Source organism: Pagrus pagrus (genome assembly GCF_965226575.1).
Source record: "Pagrus pagrus genome assembly, chromosome: 24".
NCBI lineage: Eukaryota > Metazoa > Chordata > Actinopteri > Spariformes > Sparidae > Pagrus > Pagrus pagrus.
This window is the reverse complement of record NC_140206.1, coordinates 7183270-7203207: the sequence shown is the minus strand read 5'-3', so window position 1 is coordinate 7203207 and position 19938 is coordinate 7183270. Positions and strand designations below refer to the sequence as shown.

The 19938-nt window shown below is 42.9% G+C and overlaps 1 protein-coding gene across 4 annotated transcripts in view; it reads right to left on the bottom strand.

The window, feature by feature from the left end:
- ncam2 (neural cell adhesion molecule 2) overlaps positions 1–19938 on the bottom strand; it is a 327503-nt gene that overhangs the window by 288906 nt on the left and 18659 nt on the right. For 2 of the 4 annotated variants that reach the window (XM_084347060.1, XM_084347062.1), the window contains exon 2: positions 7269–7558. The exons of 1 other annotated variant lie outside the window; for it this stretch is intronic. In XM_084347060.1, the coding sequence (XP_084203186.1) occupies positions 7269–7558 (290 nt within the window). The remainder of the gene's footprint in view (positions 1–7268; positions 7559–19938) is intronic. One more of the 4 variants, XM_084347061.1, reaches the window with a different exon arrangement.

Here is a 19938-nt window from a genome sequence, read left to right as displayed (position 1 = left end):
TGACATTCAGTTCCAGTTTTTGGCACTTTTGAAACTGTGCTACAGACGTACATCAGTTAGTCGTAAATAGGTGTTGAGGTTAAATACCATGAACAATCCAATATCCTGCATGTAAGCTATTTAAGAATGCTTGATAAAGGCCACACCCCGGCTCATCTCACCACACTGTCAGGTGTTTCCAAAAGCCTGTGCCTCTCTTTCATTACTATCTGCCAGCCAGCACAGCCACAATTAGCATTGGTCCAATTCTCAATCACAGTGATGGACCACATAGACATTCAGCAGCCTCTGTGGGTGAGCACTAACTAATGCTCACTTCACGCATGGCCCACATCCAACAGGAAGAGGATGAAAAATATTGTTCTTTGGCTGTCAATAGATAGCTCCTTTTCATTATGGTTCTATCTGTGTCACTACACTCGCACATTCAACTGTCTGTTAGTCTGTCATCCAGCCACCCAGTCCTGTCATCCGTCTATGTCCATCTTCCTGCCTTCTGAGTCAAAATTTCATCTGTCAGTGAGCTGGCGCTCACTCCACTGTGCTTCACCTGCTGCAGTGCATCCATCCGCTTCCCTGAAAAAGTCCTTTCTAATGATGACTCATGAAAAGGTTTTTATTATTTCTGTGTGTGCATCCACTGTGCAGCCTCTTACACTACCAGTATCTGTGCCTATCCACTGTTCACCATTCCAATTTATTTGTCCAGTTTCAGAAAAGCTCTCACCTGCAGGCAACTTCTTTTTCACTCATAAAAGGCTGTACCCAAGTTATTGCATGTTTAGCTCATTTACACTGACATGGTACAGTAGGTATAGAAAGAACTGTGACAACTCTACAACACAGTGTGCTTTAGAAACACCAGGCAGGCCGTCAGCCCCCTGAACCCGACTATTTATGATTTCAACACCAAATTAATTGTAACCCTAACTCTGGGGGCTATATTCACGATAGTGGTGTGAAAAGGGTAGGTAGAGTCTTTTGATTTCCCTTTTTGAATGACGAATACAGACAACTGGCACCATCGCATGTAGTCTTTGCGATGTAGCGATGCAGCGTTTTAGCCAAAACAAAGGAGGTGACTCAACAGTCGACCTTCGTTGCTGCCAATTCCTGGATGTCGGTTTTGGTGAGTCCGGCCATATGTATGCAAGAGGAATACGATACACATCTCCAGAAGGTTTTTCCAAAAGTGTAACGTGTAAACTCCCCCAAATCCAAGCAACGCCTGATGCTTGGTGCAATGTTATGCAAGGTGAAATGACTAGGCAGAGAGCAGTAAAGTGGTTTGTGAGGTTTCCTCCAACGTGTGACTTATTTGTTTAATTTGGCAAATTCAGACCCGACCTTGGTGTTCTTGGCTGTTCAATGCCCGCAAATGTGTTATACCAAAGGATGACTAATTGCTACATTTCATACACTGCAATGTGTGTGTGTGTGATGGAGATAATAATGATTCATAAGACTGGTATCCATGCAGTTTGTCTTTAAGGAAGGATTGTGAGGAAATGTTTTTGCCCATTTCGCTGCCAGACTATGCTGCTTTTATCAGAGAATGAATACATTTAAATAAGTAAACAAGTTATATCATATCAAGAAGATACAGCGAGTGGTTGGTAATTTCAAAGAGCTCAGAGAGTTCTTGCAACAGCTAAAATGACAGGCTCAACTAATTTAACATCAGAAGTGAACAAAATAAACATATATTTGAATTTTCTTTTTTACAAATTTCATGGTTGTGCTCGTTTTTTTCCTGATGAATCAAACTTTTTAGGGTTACACAACTTCAACTTTTGAAACTACTCTAACTGCAAAAAATCACATCATAGAAAAGGTCTTCTGCAATTTATATTTCACCTATGGTTTACACCACTGTGAGGAAAACCAAGAGGCTTCAGTGTAGTTATATATATATACGGCTTAAGTGGGTCACTCAAAAAGCGCAGCCCAAACTGGCGGGCCTCAGAAGCTCTTCTGCTATTTTCTCCGATCCCTCTGTTCTTCATTTGATCATGCGTTCCGGTGCCCAGACCCAAATGCAAGCCCCAGACCAACGGAGCGGCGTCCCGTGAGGGGTCGTCTACTCTGTGAAGTGAGTGACTATGTGTCCCATGCAGGAGCTTCACATATAAACTAAGCAGCAGGGGAGGGAGGCTTTCCTCCATCCATCTGTCTGCAGCCACAGCGCCCACTGATTCTGTTGTCACCCTGGCATCCTGGCTCTGCCTATTAGCCTGCTAGTTAGACTGGCATTTAGACTGGCAGGACACACATACGCAGGGAGCCAAAGGGTCTCCTGCTTGGCTAGCACCAAACTGATGTAAAACAGTAGACAAACCCGCAGGCGCACACCGCAACATGCAGCAGCTGCCACCTCCAATCACGTCACTCTGGCCTAATTTGATTCCATCTCGACAGGATTCAATTACATTTTATTAATTTTGGCACAGTGTAACTCCACAGAGTTTGATTCAATCTCTGGCAATGCAATTTAACTAGATGCAATCAGATTCACTTGAATTGAATGAATTTTTAAACATAATCTCTTCTTCCCTTCCTGCCTCTGTATAAATCGTATCACTGCTCACTCCATCCTTCCCAATTTTCTCTTTCTGGGATTCAGAATATGGAATATATTGAGTGCCAAACTCTTCCTACAAGAGGACCCCGACTGCTTACATTTTCTTGGCTTCTGGTTGGAGACTCCCCGAGGAGAACATTAGTCACTTCCATGATAATAATGGGTAATTTGAGTGAAAAATAGACTGAGGTTGGCAGAGGGCATTGTTGAACATGTTGCTGTTTTTGCTCCGAGCCTCCCGTACTAACTAAAGGTTTATTTTAAATCCGAGCCGCCTACTGGAGCTTGTTGTGGGAAAGTCATCTCTCCCCTCGGCACCTCCGCCACAACCCAAGTTACCTAAAAGCCCCAAAATGTGACATTACCAGACAATACGTCCACAAATAAGTAAGAACACATTTGCCACACAGTTTCTCTAAATCCCTGATACTAATCCTGTTAACCAAGCAGTGAGCTGATGACAGTACAGCTTGTACACAGAGGCTGTCAAGCAACTCTTAAGCAAGGGACTGCACTGAAGACGACCTCTAAACTTTCCAGTGGACTTCGTTCTGTGTTGTGTGTCTCTTTTTGGTCTTTTTCAAGCCTATTCAATATTTCATTGTGGTCGTTTTGCATCTGTTTTTGGTCGTTTTTAACCTTGTTGTGGTCATTTTGTGTCTCTTTTTGGCCTGTTGGTCAAGATTGTCTATGACCTGTAATTGTTTTTTGTGGTAATTTTGTGTCTCCTTGTTGTTGTTTTGCATCTCTTTTTGGTCGTTTTCTACCTTGTTGCGGTCATTTTCATCTCTTTGTAGTCATCTTGTGTTTCTGTAATAGTTTTTTGTGGTAATTTTGCATCTTTTTGTGATCTCTTTGTAGTTGTTGTCTTTTTGTGGTCATTTTTTGTCTCTGTCATTGTGTTCTTGTTGTTATTTTTGCATCTCATGGGGTTGTTTTTAGGTCTCTTTGTAGTTGTTTTGCGTCTCTTTGTTGTCACTTTGTCCTTGTTTTGAGTCTTGCTATTGTTATTTTGCATCTCTCGGGGTTGTTTCAAGTCTCTTTGTAGTCGTTTAGTCTCTTTGTAGTCGTTTAGTCTCTTTGTAGCTGTCTGATTCACCAACAAGAATCAACATCAAACAGAGTCTCTGATCCAGGTGCTCCCTGAGCCCCATTGCCTGGTTGCCACGTTCAGTAATCCATTTGATGAGGATACTTAAGAGAAATATACATGGACTCCCTGCAACTGCTGAAACGAGGCATTTGGGCAGAGTTTTAGTCACACAGCCTCTGTTATTACTCTTTAATAATTTAACAGTGGAGGTTGGAAATAGACTGGAGCATATGCAGGTAGGAAGTAAAAATATATGGCGAAGTCATGTGTCAAAACGACTGCTCATTTCCTTCTCGGCCCTTATATCTGCCATTTCGTTCTCTGCCGGTTGACAACAACCCTGCAGCACTGATCTCTGGTGGTGCTTTGCTCGTGTATCCAGGTGTTTAGGTTTTAACACTCTCCTCCTGTCTTATATGCAGCGTACAAATTCAATGCTAAGGCCTGAACTCGGCGGATCGAGTGCTAAAGGGCACACATGAGAAATCAAAAAGCTTGCGGGCAAATAAATAGCATATCCATAACACTGAGATTGCCCTTTGTACAATTCAGAGGCCTGCTGACTCCAGTCGTTCCTTAAATTGATTTCTCATATGCGGCTGCCTCGAGGGGGCGATTCCATTTTCATATATACACTGGCTCTCTATATGTATGCTCTCCGTCCTAGTCTATTAATCAAATAATGCAATCAATTTCACCTTGCAGGACCGAGACACAGGCCATTTCTTTTGTGAACAGCTTTGCATGTCTTTAATGGGAGTTTGTGACCGGTGTTGCATGGTGTTAAGAACCGTGTGCAGCATTGTTCCTGGATCAAGTCATCAGCATGGCGGGAGATAGAGGGAAACTTTTGGGGTTATGGAAAACGCTTCTCGCAAGACTAGTGGTGCGATTTTATGAGAAAGAAAAAAAAAAAACTGTGCTACCCTCATTAATATTTACCCAGCGACTCATCCGTGTAGTTTGAGGCTGAGTACAGTGTGAATGTGTGCCCCTGCATTTACAATCACTCATGTGAGCATGTACATAAAGCAGTACAGGATGTAAGCAAACCTCGCACACACTCTTAAGCTCGGGCTCAGGGTGCAATGAGAGACACTTAAGCGCAGGGGCATAAATCTTTTAAACCCTGCGCCACTGACATTTCCCCCCAGAGATACAGCGAAATATCTTAATTACGCCACTTAACATCACATCGGCGAGTCCCGGGTGAGCCCAAGCAAGCATATAATTCATTGTACTAAGCATCGGTAAAAGCCAAATACATAAACCTTCAAGGATGCATACTCAAGTGCAGGGGGTAGACGGTGAGCTGGGGACTTCAAAAAGCAAATGTTTTCCTTCAGGACCCAGAGGAGACTCTCTCCATCTGTGGTCATGAAGTGTTGATTTCTGGTTCTTGTCCTTTCATTGACGCTTTAGCGTCATGCTCCAAGGCCACACACTGATGAAAGAGCTCAGCATCCTACTCTCCAGCTCCAGCAACATGCCCTTCAACTCAAAATTAGCCTTATTATTCACATTACAGCAGGATCTCTGCATCGCCTAATAGGTCAATTTTATGTGGACGCTGCTATCACGTAAAAAGCACCGTATAAGAATGGAAATTGGTTGGCGGGGGTGATGTAACACTCGTGCAACAAAGGGTAAGAAACAAAGCCATGAATATTCCAGTTTAGGTCTGAGAACAGTATAGCCTGTGTCATCACTCCAGCCCAAAAGACGCTGATCATGACAGTAGTTTCCATCGTAGGGGCGGATATATGAACTGCCAGTAACCTCCACTCCTGTTATCGCGTCGAGGTGGCCTGAAGCATCTAATCTGTGTGTGCTTGAGATGTTTCATTTCAGGGTCTGCTGCAAAACATCCATTTAAAGGAGCACTACGTAGTTTTGGGGATCACGGATGACTGGTTGTTTTTATGCCTAAATAAACAAACTGACCTTAAAGGACAACATAATCTCCTATTCAAGCAGTGTCCTGGGGACCTCATTATCCTCTGAGAACAGCTCGTTTATTCAGTTGTAGAGGAAGTAAATACTCATTTTATTTCCTCTCGAGTTTTAATTTCTTCTCCAAAACCACACAGAGCCCCTTTAAGCACTCCCATTGGCTGAAGTTTGTCCCAGAAATCTCCACACCACAGCCACAGCTTGACTCTGAATGCTATGCAAATGTCCTTTGGACAAGTGCTACAATCACACATTAGTAGTGTCAGAGGGGCCTGTTGTTAAAATTCATGGTCATTTTTACACCTCAAACTGGGTTTATGTGCAGCATACTAAAAAAATACATCTATGCCTCTCCATTTTTTTCTCTCACTTTGGGACCCCTTGAAGGACTGTGACTGGATGAGATGCAACATGCTCTAACGACCGGCGGCTTATGTGGCTTCACTCTTGGCAGCACTTTGCAGCGCTCTACCCCCACCTGCCGTTGTGCGCCAGGAACCCAGCGTGGCCACACTGCAAGAAAAACCCATCCACTCTCTCTTTCTTATCTTTTTTTTGTTGTTTTTTTTCCTTAGTCTTGAGACATTTTGTTTTTTTTAAATCACACCTCAGGGGTGAGATAACCCATCTCGTCCTCGATGCAAATGAACTTGTTGGACTACAGAAATCCTGCCTCAAACGCGTGTAGATTAGTGCTGAGAGAGATCAGATAATCATTTCTCTCCGCTTTAAGAAAACAGATTACTGGTAAATGAGAGGCTGCACAGCAAACACGCATGTGACGCTCCCAATCGGCGGTCACCCAACTAACATGTTCATTCTCCATCCACACATACGCACACACATGGGCGCGCACCGGAGCCCACCCTCGCCACCCTCCACACCAAGGTGCGCCGCGCACACGACATCCCCCCACCCCTCAAAAAAAAAAAAAAAAAAAATCAACGCGAGGCTCAGTCTGCTGTCACAAAAATGCGGCTCATATTTCCAAACTTTTCCGGAGGATTTTCAGACTCCTGCGCCCCGCACATCGGGGCCCGGTCGCGCCATGCACAGCCTGCGCACAAGACGCAGACACTGTGAGGGGGGAGAAGAAGGAGAAGAAGACGGATCTCACATCTACTGTATGTTTCTACAGTGTGCAGCGAGGCAGAGTGGACCGGAGAGTGCGGGAGAGGCGGTGGTCCGATTCTGACTGTGTCATGTATGATGCCAAATTGAAGTTCAGCGTCGATTTGGAGCAGAGGAAAAACACAACACAGTCCTTTCCAAAGGATTGAAAAACTAAAGAATATGATGAAGACAACAGTTTCAGTCCGGAGAGCACAGAGTGTGTCAACAGCTCACCCACCCCTAAAAAAAAAAAAAGGGGGACCCCATCATAATCCCCCTTTTCAGTAAGAAAGCATTCTGGCCCCTCCAAGACGTGCCTCAACTACAAAATAACGTCCAGTTAAACAATCCACCCCTCTCTCTCTCTCCCTCTCCTCCCCTATGCCAATCTCCCCCAGCTCTCCCCTCTCTCTGCCTGCTGCAGATCACGATGGCAAAAAAAAAAAAAAAGAAGAAAAAACATACACACAACTTGTCCACAAAGTCACCAAGCTCGAGGGTTTCACGCACTCGCCAGCGCATCCCTACCTTGGCTGCCGCAGACGAGCACCCCGAGGAGATGGACGAGTTTGAGCATCATTTTCGGGCAGGTTTCGGGCTGCCGGACGCTGCTTTCAGCTGCTGTAAAAAACGACAAGGGCGACACACACGCTCGGCTCCGTTCATCCGCCGTCTTGGGCTCCGCTGGCGACTGATCTGCCTCAGCTCCTTCCTTCCCTTCCTTCCTATACGCGCGCTCCCGCTCGCCGCTCGTCCACCGCGCCTGCCTCTGCGCTGAGGACCCCCCCTCCAGCATCACTTCTCTCCAGACCTGGCTGCTGGAAATCGTTTGATGAGGAAACAGACAAGAAGAGGGGGGAATCAAATCTTTTTTTATGTTTCTGCATGACTTCATTGGGTTATTTAAAACATGTTAAAGGGGGGGGGATATCTTAAGCAGGGGTGCATCTAGGAATTCTGGTTGCCCTCTTTGGGTCCCTTTCAGCTCTGGCCCCCTTGAACCAACCACCTAGGAATAGCAGTACATATATCTCAGTCCTTGCAAACAAGTTAAGTGAGAAAACGTTGCTCCATGTGAATAAGGTGGATACGCCCAAGTGGATGTACGTTTTCGTATCCCGCAACTTTTCACTTTGAGATTTGCTCCAAGCTAGATTCACCAAATCGATTATATCAGCCGAATGAATACCACCTGTCGATCACGACTTGACCATTAGCATGATCTGTGCTCCTGAAATTTCCACCAAGGCTATCAGTGTAGAAGGAGTTGAGACCCTAGACATGGACCTACGCTACGCCCAGTTGTATTTTTAAAATAAAAGGCACCAGAAGTCCTCGGTCAGGTTCAGGCACCAAAACTACTTGGTTAGGTTTAGGCACTTAAACTACTTCGTTAGGTTTAGGCACCTGAATACTTGGTTAGGTTTAGGCACCAAAACTAGCTGGTTATCCACCACTGAGGTTGTGTCCTTCACACAGGACTCAAACCCTGGTCACCTGGGTGAAAGCTCAATGAATTAACTGCCCAACCATCCCTGACCCCTCCTGATGTCAACTTTCTGACATTATTTACACCCTTTTTCAAGCAGAAATGCTCACTGTAGCTGCCAAGCTAAAAGCTATGGTGCTATTTTCGGGGCTTCCAGAGACACCAGACTAGCCATGTAGCCACTTTATATTTTTGTATCAATACCAATGTCTTCCTTAACATACAGGATTAAATTGTAAACGAATAGAAAGTAACAAGAGACAGATCTGTTGGCAGGGTAAGTGTTACGTTCAGGTAAAATTCATCAACACATCATAAAACAAAGGTCAGCTGCTCTGATGTACTTGGATATGTAACAGCAGTGATTATCACCCTATGCAGAGTAAAAGTAAGAGATCTCAGCTTTGCAAGCATGCCTGTTGGCAGGGTAAGTGTTACGTTTCGGTAAAATGGTGTGGACCCAAATGCAGAAACACACAGGAAACAGGAGTTGGAACTAAAAACAAGCTTTAATGAACAGCTGAAAAATCCAAAAACCAAGAAGTGTAAAATGGCAAAAATCCAAGTAGCAACACAAAGCTCAAACAAAGTAAAACTGAAAGTTCAAATCAGGAAAAAACACGATGAGCAAGACACAAACCACGGGGAGACACTGGAGGACACTACAACAGGCTTGGGGAATACAACAGGCTCAGGTGAAACAGGTGGATAACACAGGGCGAACTGACAAAGACATCAAGGAGCACACAGACCATATACACACAGTGCTGATTGACAAACAAGACACAGGTGAAAGTAGAAAAAGGGCAGGAAATTCCCACAGAGGGAGGAAATGAAGAGCGACACACGACACACGCGGGCAAAAGCTTCAAAGTAAAACAGGAAATCACAGAATCAAAAAACAGAAACATGACCCTAGACCTTGATCAACATGTAATCTGCTGGACAAATACTCCACAGACTGGAAATAATAAGATCTGTTTCAAACTAAAAGAATTAATCAACACTTCATAAAACAAAGTTCAGCTGCTCTGACGTACTTGGATATATAACAGCAGTGATTATCACCTTATGCAGAGTCCAAGTTAGAGCTCTCAGCCTTGCAAGCATGCCTGTTGGTCGCAAATTAAGTGATTAATTAAGACTGACAAAACACCTAGTCAAGACGTGATATATATGTAACTGATATATGTGATAATGAAATAATTATACTGGGTCTATATATAAAGTCTTACCAACCAGAAAAACTTGAACCATCCCTCCAAATGTCAAGTGATTTGTCTAATAAGTCTGAGAAAACATTATGTTTGATTGCTGAACGGATTTATAGCCGTACTGCTCTATCCGGGCTACATTTCATGGCAACAACAACTCATTTTTTAGCTCTAGACTTGACCCATATTGCTGTGCTCCGAACGGACATGTGTCAAAAGTTCTCCGTGGCTGTAATTCCCCCGCGTCGCTGGGCAGACTGATGCAATGAAGGTAACAGGGGGGCAGATAAGGAGAAGTCACAACCTGCCTAACAGCCATCTAGAGGTGAGTTGTTGGCTTCCAGGATTTTGTTATGGTGCAATTTGGGTCAAACTAAGTGGAAACTTGGAAAATAGTGTGAAAATGGAGGCCGGCAATCATTTCCGAGCGAGGCCAGGCTGTAGATTTGTATTTTCTATCTTGTAATGTTCGCTGAAGAACGCTGCTGAACAGAAAAACCAGGTGAGTTAATCTCAAACTGATGCAATTACTTAGCTGACATTTTTGGTCCCAAGTTAAGATCTTAGTGCCTCACTGCATTAAGACCCCTTTTCCTCCACTTTCTCCACTTGCTGAAAGGTGTGATCATTATAAAAGAAAGTTAATCACACAGTTTTCTCCTTTGGAACAGGTAAAAGTGTGAATTTTGCTTCGGCTTCTGTTCGTCCTGTGAAAATTGGCTGCCTCGACGGAAACAGTGCAAATTTATGGTTTTAATTGTTTAAACAGCGCGGCTCCTGGAGTCATCGAAATAGCAAAGTTCAGGTTTTTTCTCTGTATACCGTCTACCTGCCCTTTAACAGGATGGAGAAGGGGCTAAAAAGACCTCGTAATGCAGAACAATCCAACCTCTGTGTGAAATACTCTTGACATTAACTGTTCGGCATTTATAAAAACGAGTTTGTTTAAAGAGGAGAGAACATTTGCTCGGAGCAAGAAGGTCTTGAGTGCGAATGCGGGGCTTGGACCGGCGTGCTTCTCGTGTCCGAGTTCATGTTTTCCTTGGGTGCTTCGGTCCGGTCTGAAGATATAGAGTTCTGTCTGTTTTTGGATGTAAAATATGTGCTCTTTAACGCTCTTTATGCAAGACTTACATTGCAGCATTCACTGGGATAGATTACTACTGCGTTCATGCCATCATAGCGATGGTCGAATACATTACCGTTGGCCCAGGAAGACAGCATGTCGGCTCGCCATGCTTTCAGAATGCTAAGTGTTCATATACCAGCAAAGAACTATAATTTGCATCCTTACACTGCTTTAAAATTGTACACTTTCCACTTGCTTTAAATGAATAATAACATAATTACTGCTGTCAGCCGTTGTCCAACTGTATTTTAAGTCCACAGTCCATTTCACAGCCAACGTGTCATCGATACGGACGCGCCACTTCACTGTTGCAAGGGATTGCATAATGCAGCTTCCTTTGTACCGGGGAAGAAAGACTAAGTGTTTTGCACCAGTGGAAGAACTTGTGGCCTGTCTTGAAGTCAGTCTGTCAGCGATCGCTCCGTCATCACCGCTGTCACCCGAGCGAGCCTGTTGCCCTAGCAACCAAGTTAAATGGCTGTATTGAAGAAGGGGGCCTTCGCACTGGAGTAATATGCACAGATAATTCATTGTTGAGGTCTTAAACAAGTTAACGCAGCATCCCCCTGATGAGTGATGAAGACGCAATGTTACTTCAAGTTTATTACAAAACTCACTGGTGGTGCAGCACTTAACAGTTCAAAGCCTCGATGTCTGACCCGCGATTACAACGCCTACATTAGCACAAGAGCTGCAATTTTTCAGCAAACACTGTGGCAAAAATGCAATGTTTGATGTCAACACGCTGTGATCCATAGTCATCCTTCGATTTTATTGCGTGGGGGACAAATGGCTTTCATCACATTAGCTCGGGACAAATGTGCATCGCCCTGCTTACTCACAAGTCTTGTCAACACTGTAGTATCTCCACTCTGACTGTGACCTCTGCAGAATAACACAACACATTTCAAGTTACAGTCCATTAATATCTTCCACAGCCAGATACAGTGGTGGAGAGGAAGAACATTCACTAAAGCGCTGTGGCCTGAGAGCAATGCTCATGAATTTTAATGTAAGTATAGTATTCTATTTTGTAAGTCATTGAATAAAAAAAGCTTATACTTCAAAATGTCTTCTTGAGAGCTGCTGTTACAAGCTTGCGTTTTGGATTTTAGATTAACAAACACATGACGAGCCTTCCGAAAATAATGTACTTCGATGCTGTAAACTACTAAAGAGTATAGTGGTTGAAATGTGTTTGTTTTAAGGTGCAATATGTAAGAATTTTAGTTCAAACATAAAACTAAACTTATCAACAGACGGTGAGGAAACTTAACCAGCTATCCCCCAGGCCTGAAAACCTCTTTCTGCCAGAGGTCCAAAGCTTCACCAACACTCCCTTGGTAGTCTGGCTAGCTGCACGGCTAACTGAGCTAACGGTAGCCACAGTCATGGCTGTATAAAAACAATACAGTCGGCAGCCGTTAACAAGAATCTACTTTTATAGTGTCTCCCTGTGGTATTACTGTTGTCGCTGCTGTTGCAACATGGCTACTGCTAATAGCCTGGCTATACTGGCCAGAGCAAAAAAAACAACAACGTTCTGACCCAGAACCCTGACCTCTGCTTTCAAAAGGCAGCGTAAACATCGGTTGTATTGTATAAGAAGGCAGCTTTGTTACTTACTAATTTAACAGAAAGAATGTTGAATTCGAAGTCCTGTTGGTGAGGGCGAACACATATCAACAAGGGAACAGACTTTCACAACACCAGAGTGCTCTCCATTGAGTGAATGCCTTTCCGTTCACTCTTGTTTAACCTTGACTCCCTCGTCGCCTTTTTTGCCTCCTCCATCAACAGGGTTATTTTTCTACAATTATTTCATTTCGTTCCACCATTACCTGTGGATAGCAACCAGGGAAAGCCTCTTCCTGTTTTGGTTCCTTTGTGCCGTAATTCGATCTCCATTTTTTCAGGAAAATTCCAGCCTGGTGGGAGACCGAATGGCATTGTGACAAACGAGGGTTATAAGGAACCAAAATATATGAGGATGGTGTCATTTTTTAAAAAAGCCATGACACTGCGCAATCAATACTAACTTCAGAAAGATAAGTTAAAGCGAGCAGCAGTTTCACCTTTTGGCATTTCTAATTGTACATTTATGTTTACATAATGTGCTGTATTTATTTATACTTAACTGAGAACATTAATTTTCTTCTACTTTATACTTCACAACATCTATACGGCAGCTTTGTCACTTCACAGATGAAAATATAAAACACGAAACCTTGAGACAACCAACAGTATATAAACTGGCTAAATATATCCACTGGTGGACACAGGGGGGATGCAGGTGGGCAGAGTGTGCCCCTCTTGAATGCCCCTATTGTAGGTAAAACATAATCAAGCGACCTTGATGGTGCCCTTATGGTGGACGAAACGCTATAAGTGCCCTTTCTTCTCTATAAATATATCAAGACTTTCTGCGCGATGGGGGCCCCCGCATACATGTGGTGCCGTTTTCATTTTATCGACCCCTGCCACCAAACCATCATGAGTCCACCACTGATATTATCTTATATAACAGTCCAACACTGACAGGCACCTTTCAGTATATTCACTCAGTTGTATTCCGACTACTTAGGCACAAAAGTACTCTTCCCACAACTGAATAAAGGAGTGTATTTACATTTGTTGGGATCTTGATGATACATAGACAGTTTAATGAGTGGCTTCTTATTCTGCCAGGAGACTTTAAAGATACACATGAAGAAAAGTGTGTCAGGTGTTTTGCCAAATAGATTGTGTTCTTCCATGAGAGTCAAATCCAATACGAACAAGTCAAAGTCACGCTAAAAATCTCATATCATGCTCATTCTTCTGGGATTGTACACACATGTAGAGTATTGACCTGTTCTATGCCAGAGGGAAGAGGAAGCCAGCCACTCTTTGTTTCTGTCCTTCAAAATATATTAACAGTTTTCTCATCTCAACAGATCTCCCCAAAGAAAAGGGCACGTTTTTATAAATTTCTCTCAAAGCGAGGAGTGAGCGGGTGTACGTCGCTTGTCAAAACATCAGCTCCCTCGATAATATGCCACACTATGCATTATGAAGTCGCATGAAAGTGAGCACTTCCTTGAAACAAATACAGTTATGCACATCATTGCCTTAAGTGTTTTTTTTTTCTCTCAAGTGTAAAGAAAACAATGTGTATTTGTTGAAATTGAGGCGGTGAAAAACAAGTAAAAAATGCCTGCCTCAGCAACTTCTCCGACACAAAACACACTTTGTATTCAACGCAAGAAAAGCAGGATTATTATGATTAATGTGGTGCATGGATGTTTTTAAGCAAATGACAGAGAGCAGAGCTGCTGGAACAGTGTTGATTCAGAAAAATTACACATGCTCAGTTGTGTGTATACAGTAAATGGTCCAAAGTGATGTAGACTTAGATAAATTGAATGTCTGTCAGCCTGGAAGGGGCTTCCAGATGGTCGTCCCCTTCAGAGCATGCTCAGATTGTCAGCCTCAGCAAGTCTGTTTATGGAGACTGAACCAAAACATTAAGAAAATACAGTGAGGAATCTGAATCTGTGCAGTGTGGCTTTTCACCTTTTCTTCTCTAACCTTTTGTGTTATTTCACATATTTACAAAACAAAACAAAACAAAATAGATGGATTCATCTATTTCACTTTTGGGGAAAAAGCTCCATCCAAACAGGTGAAAAGTTCAACAACAGCAGTGAAAACATGCAGCTATCGCCTCCAAAATTGTTTCATATACTATGACATTGCTTTGCCAGACACATAAGAAAGTGAAATATGCTGACAATGAAACATTTTGCCGATATATTCAATACAAATATTTTGGTGTTTGCAAAGACTGTACTTTAATAAGATATCTTGTTTTACCAGTAAAAAAGCGATTTACACCTTTCCCATTTCCAGTGGAGGAATTTGCTTTTGCGTGTCCAGAACCTTAACCCTAACCCTTCATCATCACAAACGCGCTGGAATAACAGTAAACAGCAGAAAGCTGCCAATCACATATCTCATTAGACATCCAGAAGACATTAAACTTGTCTTTCATCAAAGGAGTGAGACATCTGGCTTCTTTTCCATCTCCGTCGAGAGTTGCACATGCACAGTACCAAACGGGCAGCTGGCAAGGGTCGGGTAAAGACATGGAAGCCACTGACAATGTTACGTAACAAGCCGGCGTCCTCAACTTCAACGAGCGTCATAGCCTTGCGCCACGTCAAATGACCACCTAGTTAATGCTGATTGTACTTATTCCCAATCCCCAAAAGCCAGATGTTAGTGGGTGCTTGTGTGAAAGGGGTATAATATTCAACTGTTTTTCTGAGTATACTAAAATTCTGAACTTGATATAGGCCATTTAAACAGCATTTTCTATTTGGATATTCAGGACCGTTATATTGGAGATGGAAGAGATGGTGGTGGAGCGACAGGCAAGAAGGCTGCCAAGCCGCTGACCACCGTTCAAGACAGTGTGTCAACGTTTGTATGTGTGAAACCACTGGATATAACCACTGGGAAAATTTCAAGCCGTCTTTGTGGCGACGAAAAACTTATGTTTTTGACGAGTAGTCGGGACATCTGCAGTTGTGTTTGTGCCATCCAAAGCCAAAACATGATCTTTTCCTAACCCTAACCAAGTGAGAATACTCATTTTCATTAGCCATGTAAACAGCTTAGAAGGAATATTTTGTTTTTCAGAAAGAGTGCAAGAAAATATTTCTTGTCAGTGGCGTTGTTGTATTAAATTAAAGAAAACGGGAAAAAGTGACATGCGAAGAGCCATTGTAGTGTCACAGTAGCTGACAAACAAGCAGCAGGCAATCAAATATGCATGATACGAGGAAAAAGCCATATTGATGGGATCTCAGGCGATCAAGAGAGCAAACTGAGTGCAAATACGCTCACATCAACTAATCATGTAAAGTAAACATTTAACAGTTTGTGTGAGTGTGAGTGCTTCTGCACTAAATCAACTTTTGAGTGTTTGTTTATGAGAGAGACAGAAAGCATAAAAGAGGAAAAAGCTAACGTGTCTCATGTGCGAGGGGGGGCTAATGGCTTGTTTAACACTTTATAGCTCAGCTTTAACGTGGCCTTGGAACGTGTGACTCAGTCCTATCTTCGGCCAACAGGGAAGACAAGTCGCTCCAGCCAGGCTGTGATTGAAAAGCCCCAGGACAGCCTCCTGATTCAGCACACAATGAGGACAGCAGATAGAGGAACCACTGAACCCCTTGGTAATAAAAACCAAAGGCGGCACACGCATTGTTCCCCTGTCTTTGTGAAACACACATTCGCACCTGCTGTATCTGTCTGCTGGGCTGCACTACAAATCTGCAAAGCAGCCCGGCTGATATCTTGGAGTCGACTCAGTTTCCTCAACATTTCTATCCTCAGTGGTGTCTCGCACACATAAATCAATTACAAATCCCTTGGCTAATTGTATTTGGACAGTCTGCGAGTAGTGTATGCTACAAACAGATGCTTGTGGGAAGTGCATTGCGGTGGCGGTGGTTTTCTCTTACTATGTGACTGCTCCAAATTCCTTTCATCAAAGCAGTTTCTGGTTGAAATTTAAATCTTTAAAATGATCTTAAAGGCAGACGAGAAGCTATGCAGCAGCAGCTGGGTGGTAGAAAGATTCCCAGTGGATTAACACGCTCTTATCAGTTCCATGTGTGTGATTTTGTCTCTCTCCTCTGTGTTATAATGTGTTGTAAATAAACTAGCAAATCACACTTGTCTTATAGTGTAGAATGAAAATAAACCCCCCTGGATTAGCCAGGCTATTGAAACGTTAATGTAAACTAGCTTGCTATCTAGTTAGCTAACTTGCTAACTAATCATTTGCATTCATGGGCACTGGCATAATACAAAAATGTCCTGAAAGCTTTTGATATCCTTGCGTCAGAATTCGATGTTGGGCCTGTGACCCAACAATCAATTATCTTACAAATTGGACCTTTAAAAGAAAAATGTTGTGTTGTGAATGTATTTAACTGGTAGCTGTCTTAGACTAGAGCAAACTTAGAGTACTACCTATAAAGCTTAGCCGTCACAGGTGCAGCATGTGTGACACCCATTTGCAAAAATATTGCTAAAAGCTATGATTCATTATTCAATGCTTCATAAATTTAGAGCGTCCAATCTGTAGATGTATTATTAATGTTGTCAAGTGGGGACTTTAAGCGCTTATTATTCTTTGAAAAGTACAAGACATGTGTCAAAGGATGAAAATCTTATTCCGAAGGAAAACCTTACATTCCCGCGCTATTAGGCGGTTCTGTTAGACAGCAAAGGGAAGATGATTTGCAGCTTAAGTCAAAAAGCATCACTTAAGCCCATCAAACATCCATTAAACATCATTTTTAATCTCAGTCCATTGATCCAGAGTGCCGCAGATCAACAACTGTATCACAGCTATTAAATTAAAAGGGTTTCTCGTGGATGGTACCTGACAGGTCTTATGGTGGAAATAAATGTTGAAATGTACTTTTCATGCAGGACTATAGATAAAAGATAATCCCGCTTGCGGTCCAAAGATCAAAACCAGAACTGACAACTTGAGTAGGATCCTTGTCAGACTGAAATATTGTCTGTTTGTTGATAAATGTTTGAATTTCTTTCTGATGGTGGTTATCTTCATGTCACTTTCAGTGCAGTATTTTTATATTCTTGCAGGAAAGACATAGGGACATGACTCAGTGCCAGGGTCTACTCTAAGCATATTTTTTATGTACACTGTAGGTGTGTTGCACTGCAAACTTTGTTCTGACTGCATCCATAAGAAACTTTTACAGTCTGTCAGTAGCCTCGGTCACAGAGGAGCCATAAAACTCATTTGTTTACAAAGTTTATGGGGTAATTTTGTCATCAATTTAACACCACAATTAGGACTTTAAGCTGTCCGGACCTTCTCATCAATTATGCAGCGCTTTAAAACTACGGGATAAAAAGTTTTTCCTGAGCCTTTTTTATTGTTATGACCTCTAGCCACGCACATAAAACCAACAAATATTATTTATGTTTTGGTTTATTCCACAACCCACACACAGCAGATATCAGTTTCACATAATGTGGTGTCTCACTGTATTACACTGAGTGTTTAAAGACCCTGTGTGATATGCAACCCAGTCTCATCAATCTGCGTAAATAACATTAGTTTACAGATGAAAGTCCAGTTTTGTGTGCAGGTGACACACCAATCATTTCCAGAACCATAGCTAGAGGACACTTGTCTCTAGCTATGGTCGCAGCTTGGTACTGCAACAAATGTTCTTGATGTTATGTATGTGACGAAAGTTTAACTCAGCCCGTCCTCTTCAGAAACTTGACCATATAGATCGAGTGTGAAAGAAGCTTATTACAACCCATATTTAATTTTATAGTTACCTCTAGTGATTGGAGTAATTATTACAGCAGCAAAGGAGGAAGTCAGGGGAAGTATTATAACAATGGATGCCAATGGACAGTTGGGTTAAACAAGCAACGGACTTTCACCCAGGAGACCGCTGTCGGTGTCCAAAGTGTGAAAACCAAAAGCCTACGGTGAGAGCATGTTGTACGTACATAATGTAACTGCAGTTACGAATATTTGTAAGTCAAGTAACTCAAGTAAAAAAGTAATTTTATCATAAACCACAATGTTTTCTTAAACCCAACCCAGTAGTTTTCTTGCCTAAACCAAACAGCGCATATACGACAAAGTTCCAGTGTACGCTTATGTTGTTTTGGGACTGGTTGGCGACAAGCTGGTGAACATTGCGAGGACAAATGGGAATCCATATTGAAGCTAATGATGCATGCTACCTGTTGCTGGTTTTCTAACATGTTAGCCATATCACCTTTATCGGGTAATAATAAGTCAATGTTGTTTTATAAGCTTGTTCTGCCGCCCCCATGTCGCTAAAACAAAAAAATATATATATTACTTCAAGGTGAGAAGACTTAATAGGACAGGCAGATGGGTGGGAAATGAGTTGGTTTATGCGTATTTGTGCAGGATGAGGTCACCATTAAAGTCGTTTCCAGGAACTGACAGTTTTCCTCAAAATGTAACTGTCGATTTCACACAGTCTGAACTGATTCAGAATGATTTATGTCAGCCTACAAGTGATGAAATGCTCAATTCGCAATTTAAAAGTAGGGAAACTGAGATTATTTATCCATACCATATGTCTAAACCTCCTCCTCCTTATTATTCAAACTTAATTCGAAAGAAATTCAATATAAACCAACACAGAATCCATGTTGCTGCTTTTTAACGATGAAGCCTCCTCTATTAGCACACACACGGGTCTGTTCCTGAACATCCTTGAAGCAGCAGTGAGTGTGTGGGCAGCTGGGCGGATGTGAGGGGTTAGGTGCGATTGTGGAGGGGAGTCTTGCAGAAAGTAATCCCCCAGCGGCACGCCAAGCGAGCCTCTCGGTGGTCAGAGGCTTTCGTCAGCCCGCTCATTAAAGCCCCCCTATCTCTTCTCTCTGCTTCAAATTGCCTTCCCAGCCTCATACTGCGTCGGGGCCAGAGGGTCAACAGATTATCTTCTTAATCCCGTTAATCCGTCCTCACATCAGTCCGGGATGATTCTCACCATAATTGTATTCGCTGCCGCCTCAATTAGAAAGAAGCAGGGGTCTGAGGAAATGAGGTGGAATGAGACATCATGACGGATCAGCGGCGAGGACGCACATACGTTTGTGGTCAGTGTGTGTGTGTGTGGCGTGCATGAGTGGAGGAGCGAACCAGAGTTCAAGGCTGTGGAAAGTGGTCGGGTTTGGTTCATCACTGCGGGTGAAACGGTGACAGAAGTTCAGTGGGGTGAAATGGTGACTGCCTGACCGCTCCGTGCTCCTGTCGTCTGCGGTGGCCCCGGCTGATAGCTTAGTTTAAGAAGTGAAACGTTGGGTGAAGTGACATGGACTGAAACTGCGCATCCATGTGTGTGAATCAAAACATTCAAATCAAAAACACGACTGCTTCCGTCTGAGCGCATGTCTGTGCAGTCCGTGTGAATAATATGTAAATAACACGAGTTCACAGAACATGAGCATCTGTGTGTTTCTTCACACTTCTCCTATTATCCCTGTCAGTGTGCTGAGTCAAAGGTTAACCACTCCTAATGGGTGGACATTATGTTAATTAGACCATCTATTAGCATCCTGTCAGATTAGGCTCAGCCGACACGATGCTCGGTCACAGGGCAAGAGGCTGAGAAAATCCAACAGGGGTTTTAGCCCTTGGAGAACTTTTCACTCCTAATGGCGCCACACAGTGTGGCGAATGTCTTCAAGCTGGGGCTGATGTTATAGGTAATGGCCAGGAACTAAAGACATCTAAAGAATGTGGTGCACCAGACTGAAGAAGCACTTAAAGGTTTGATT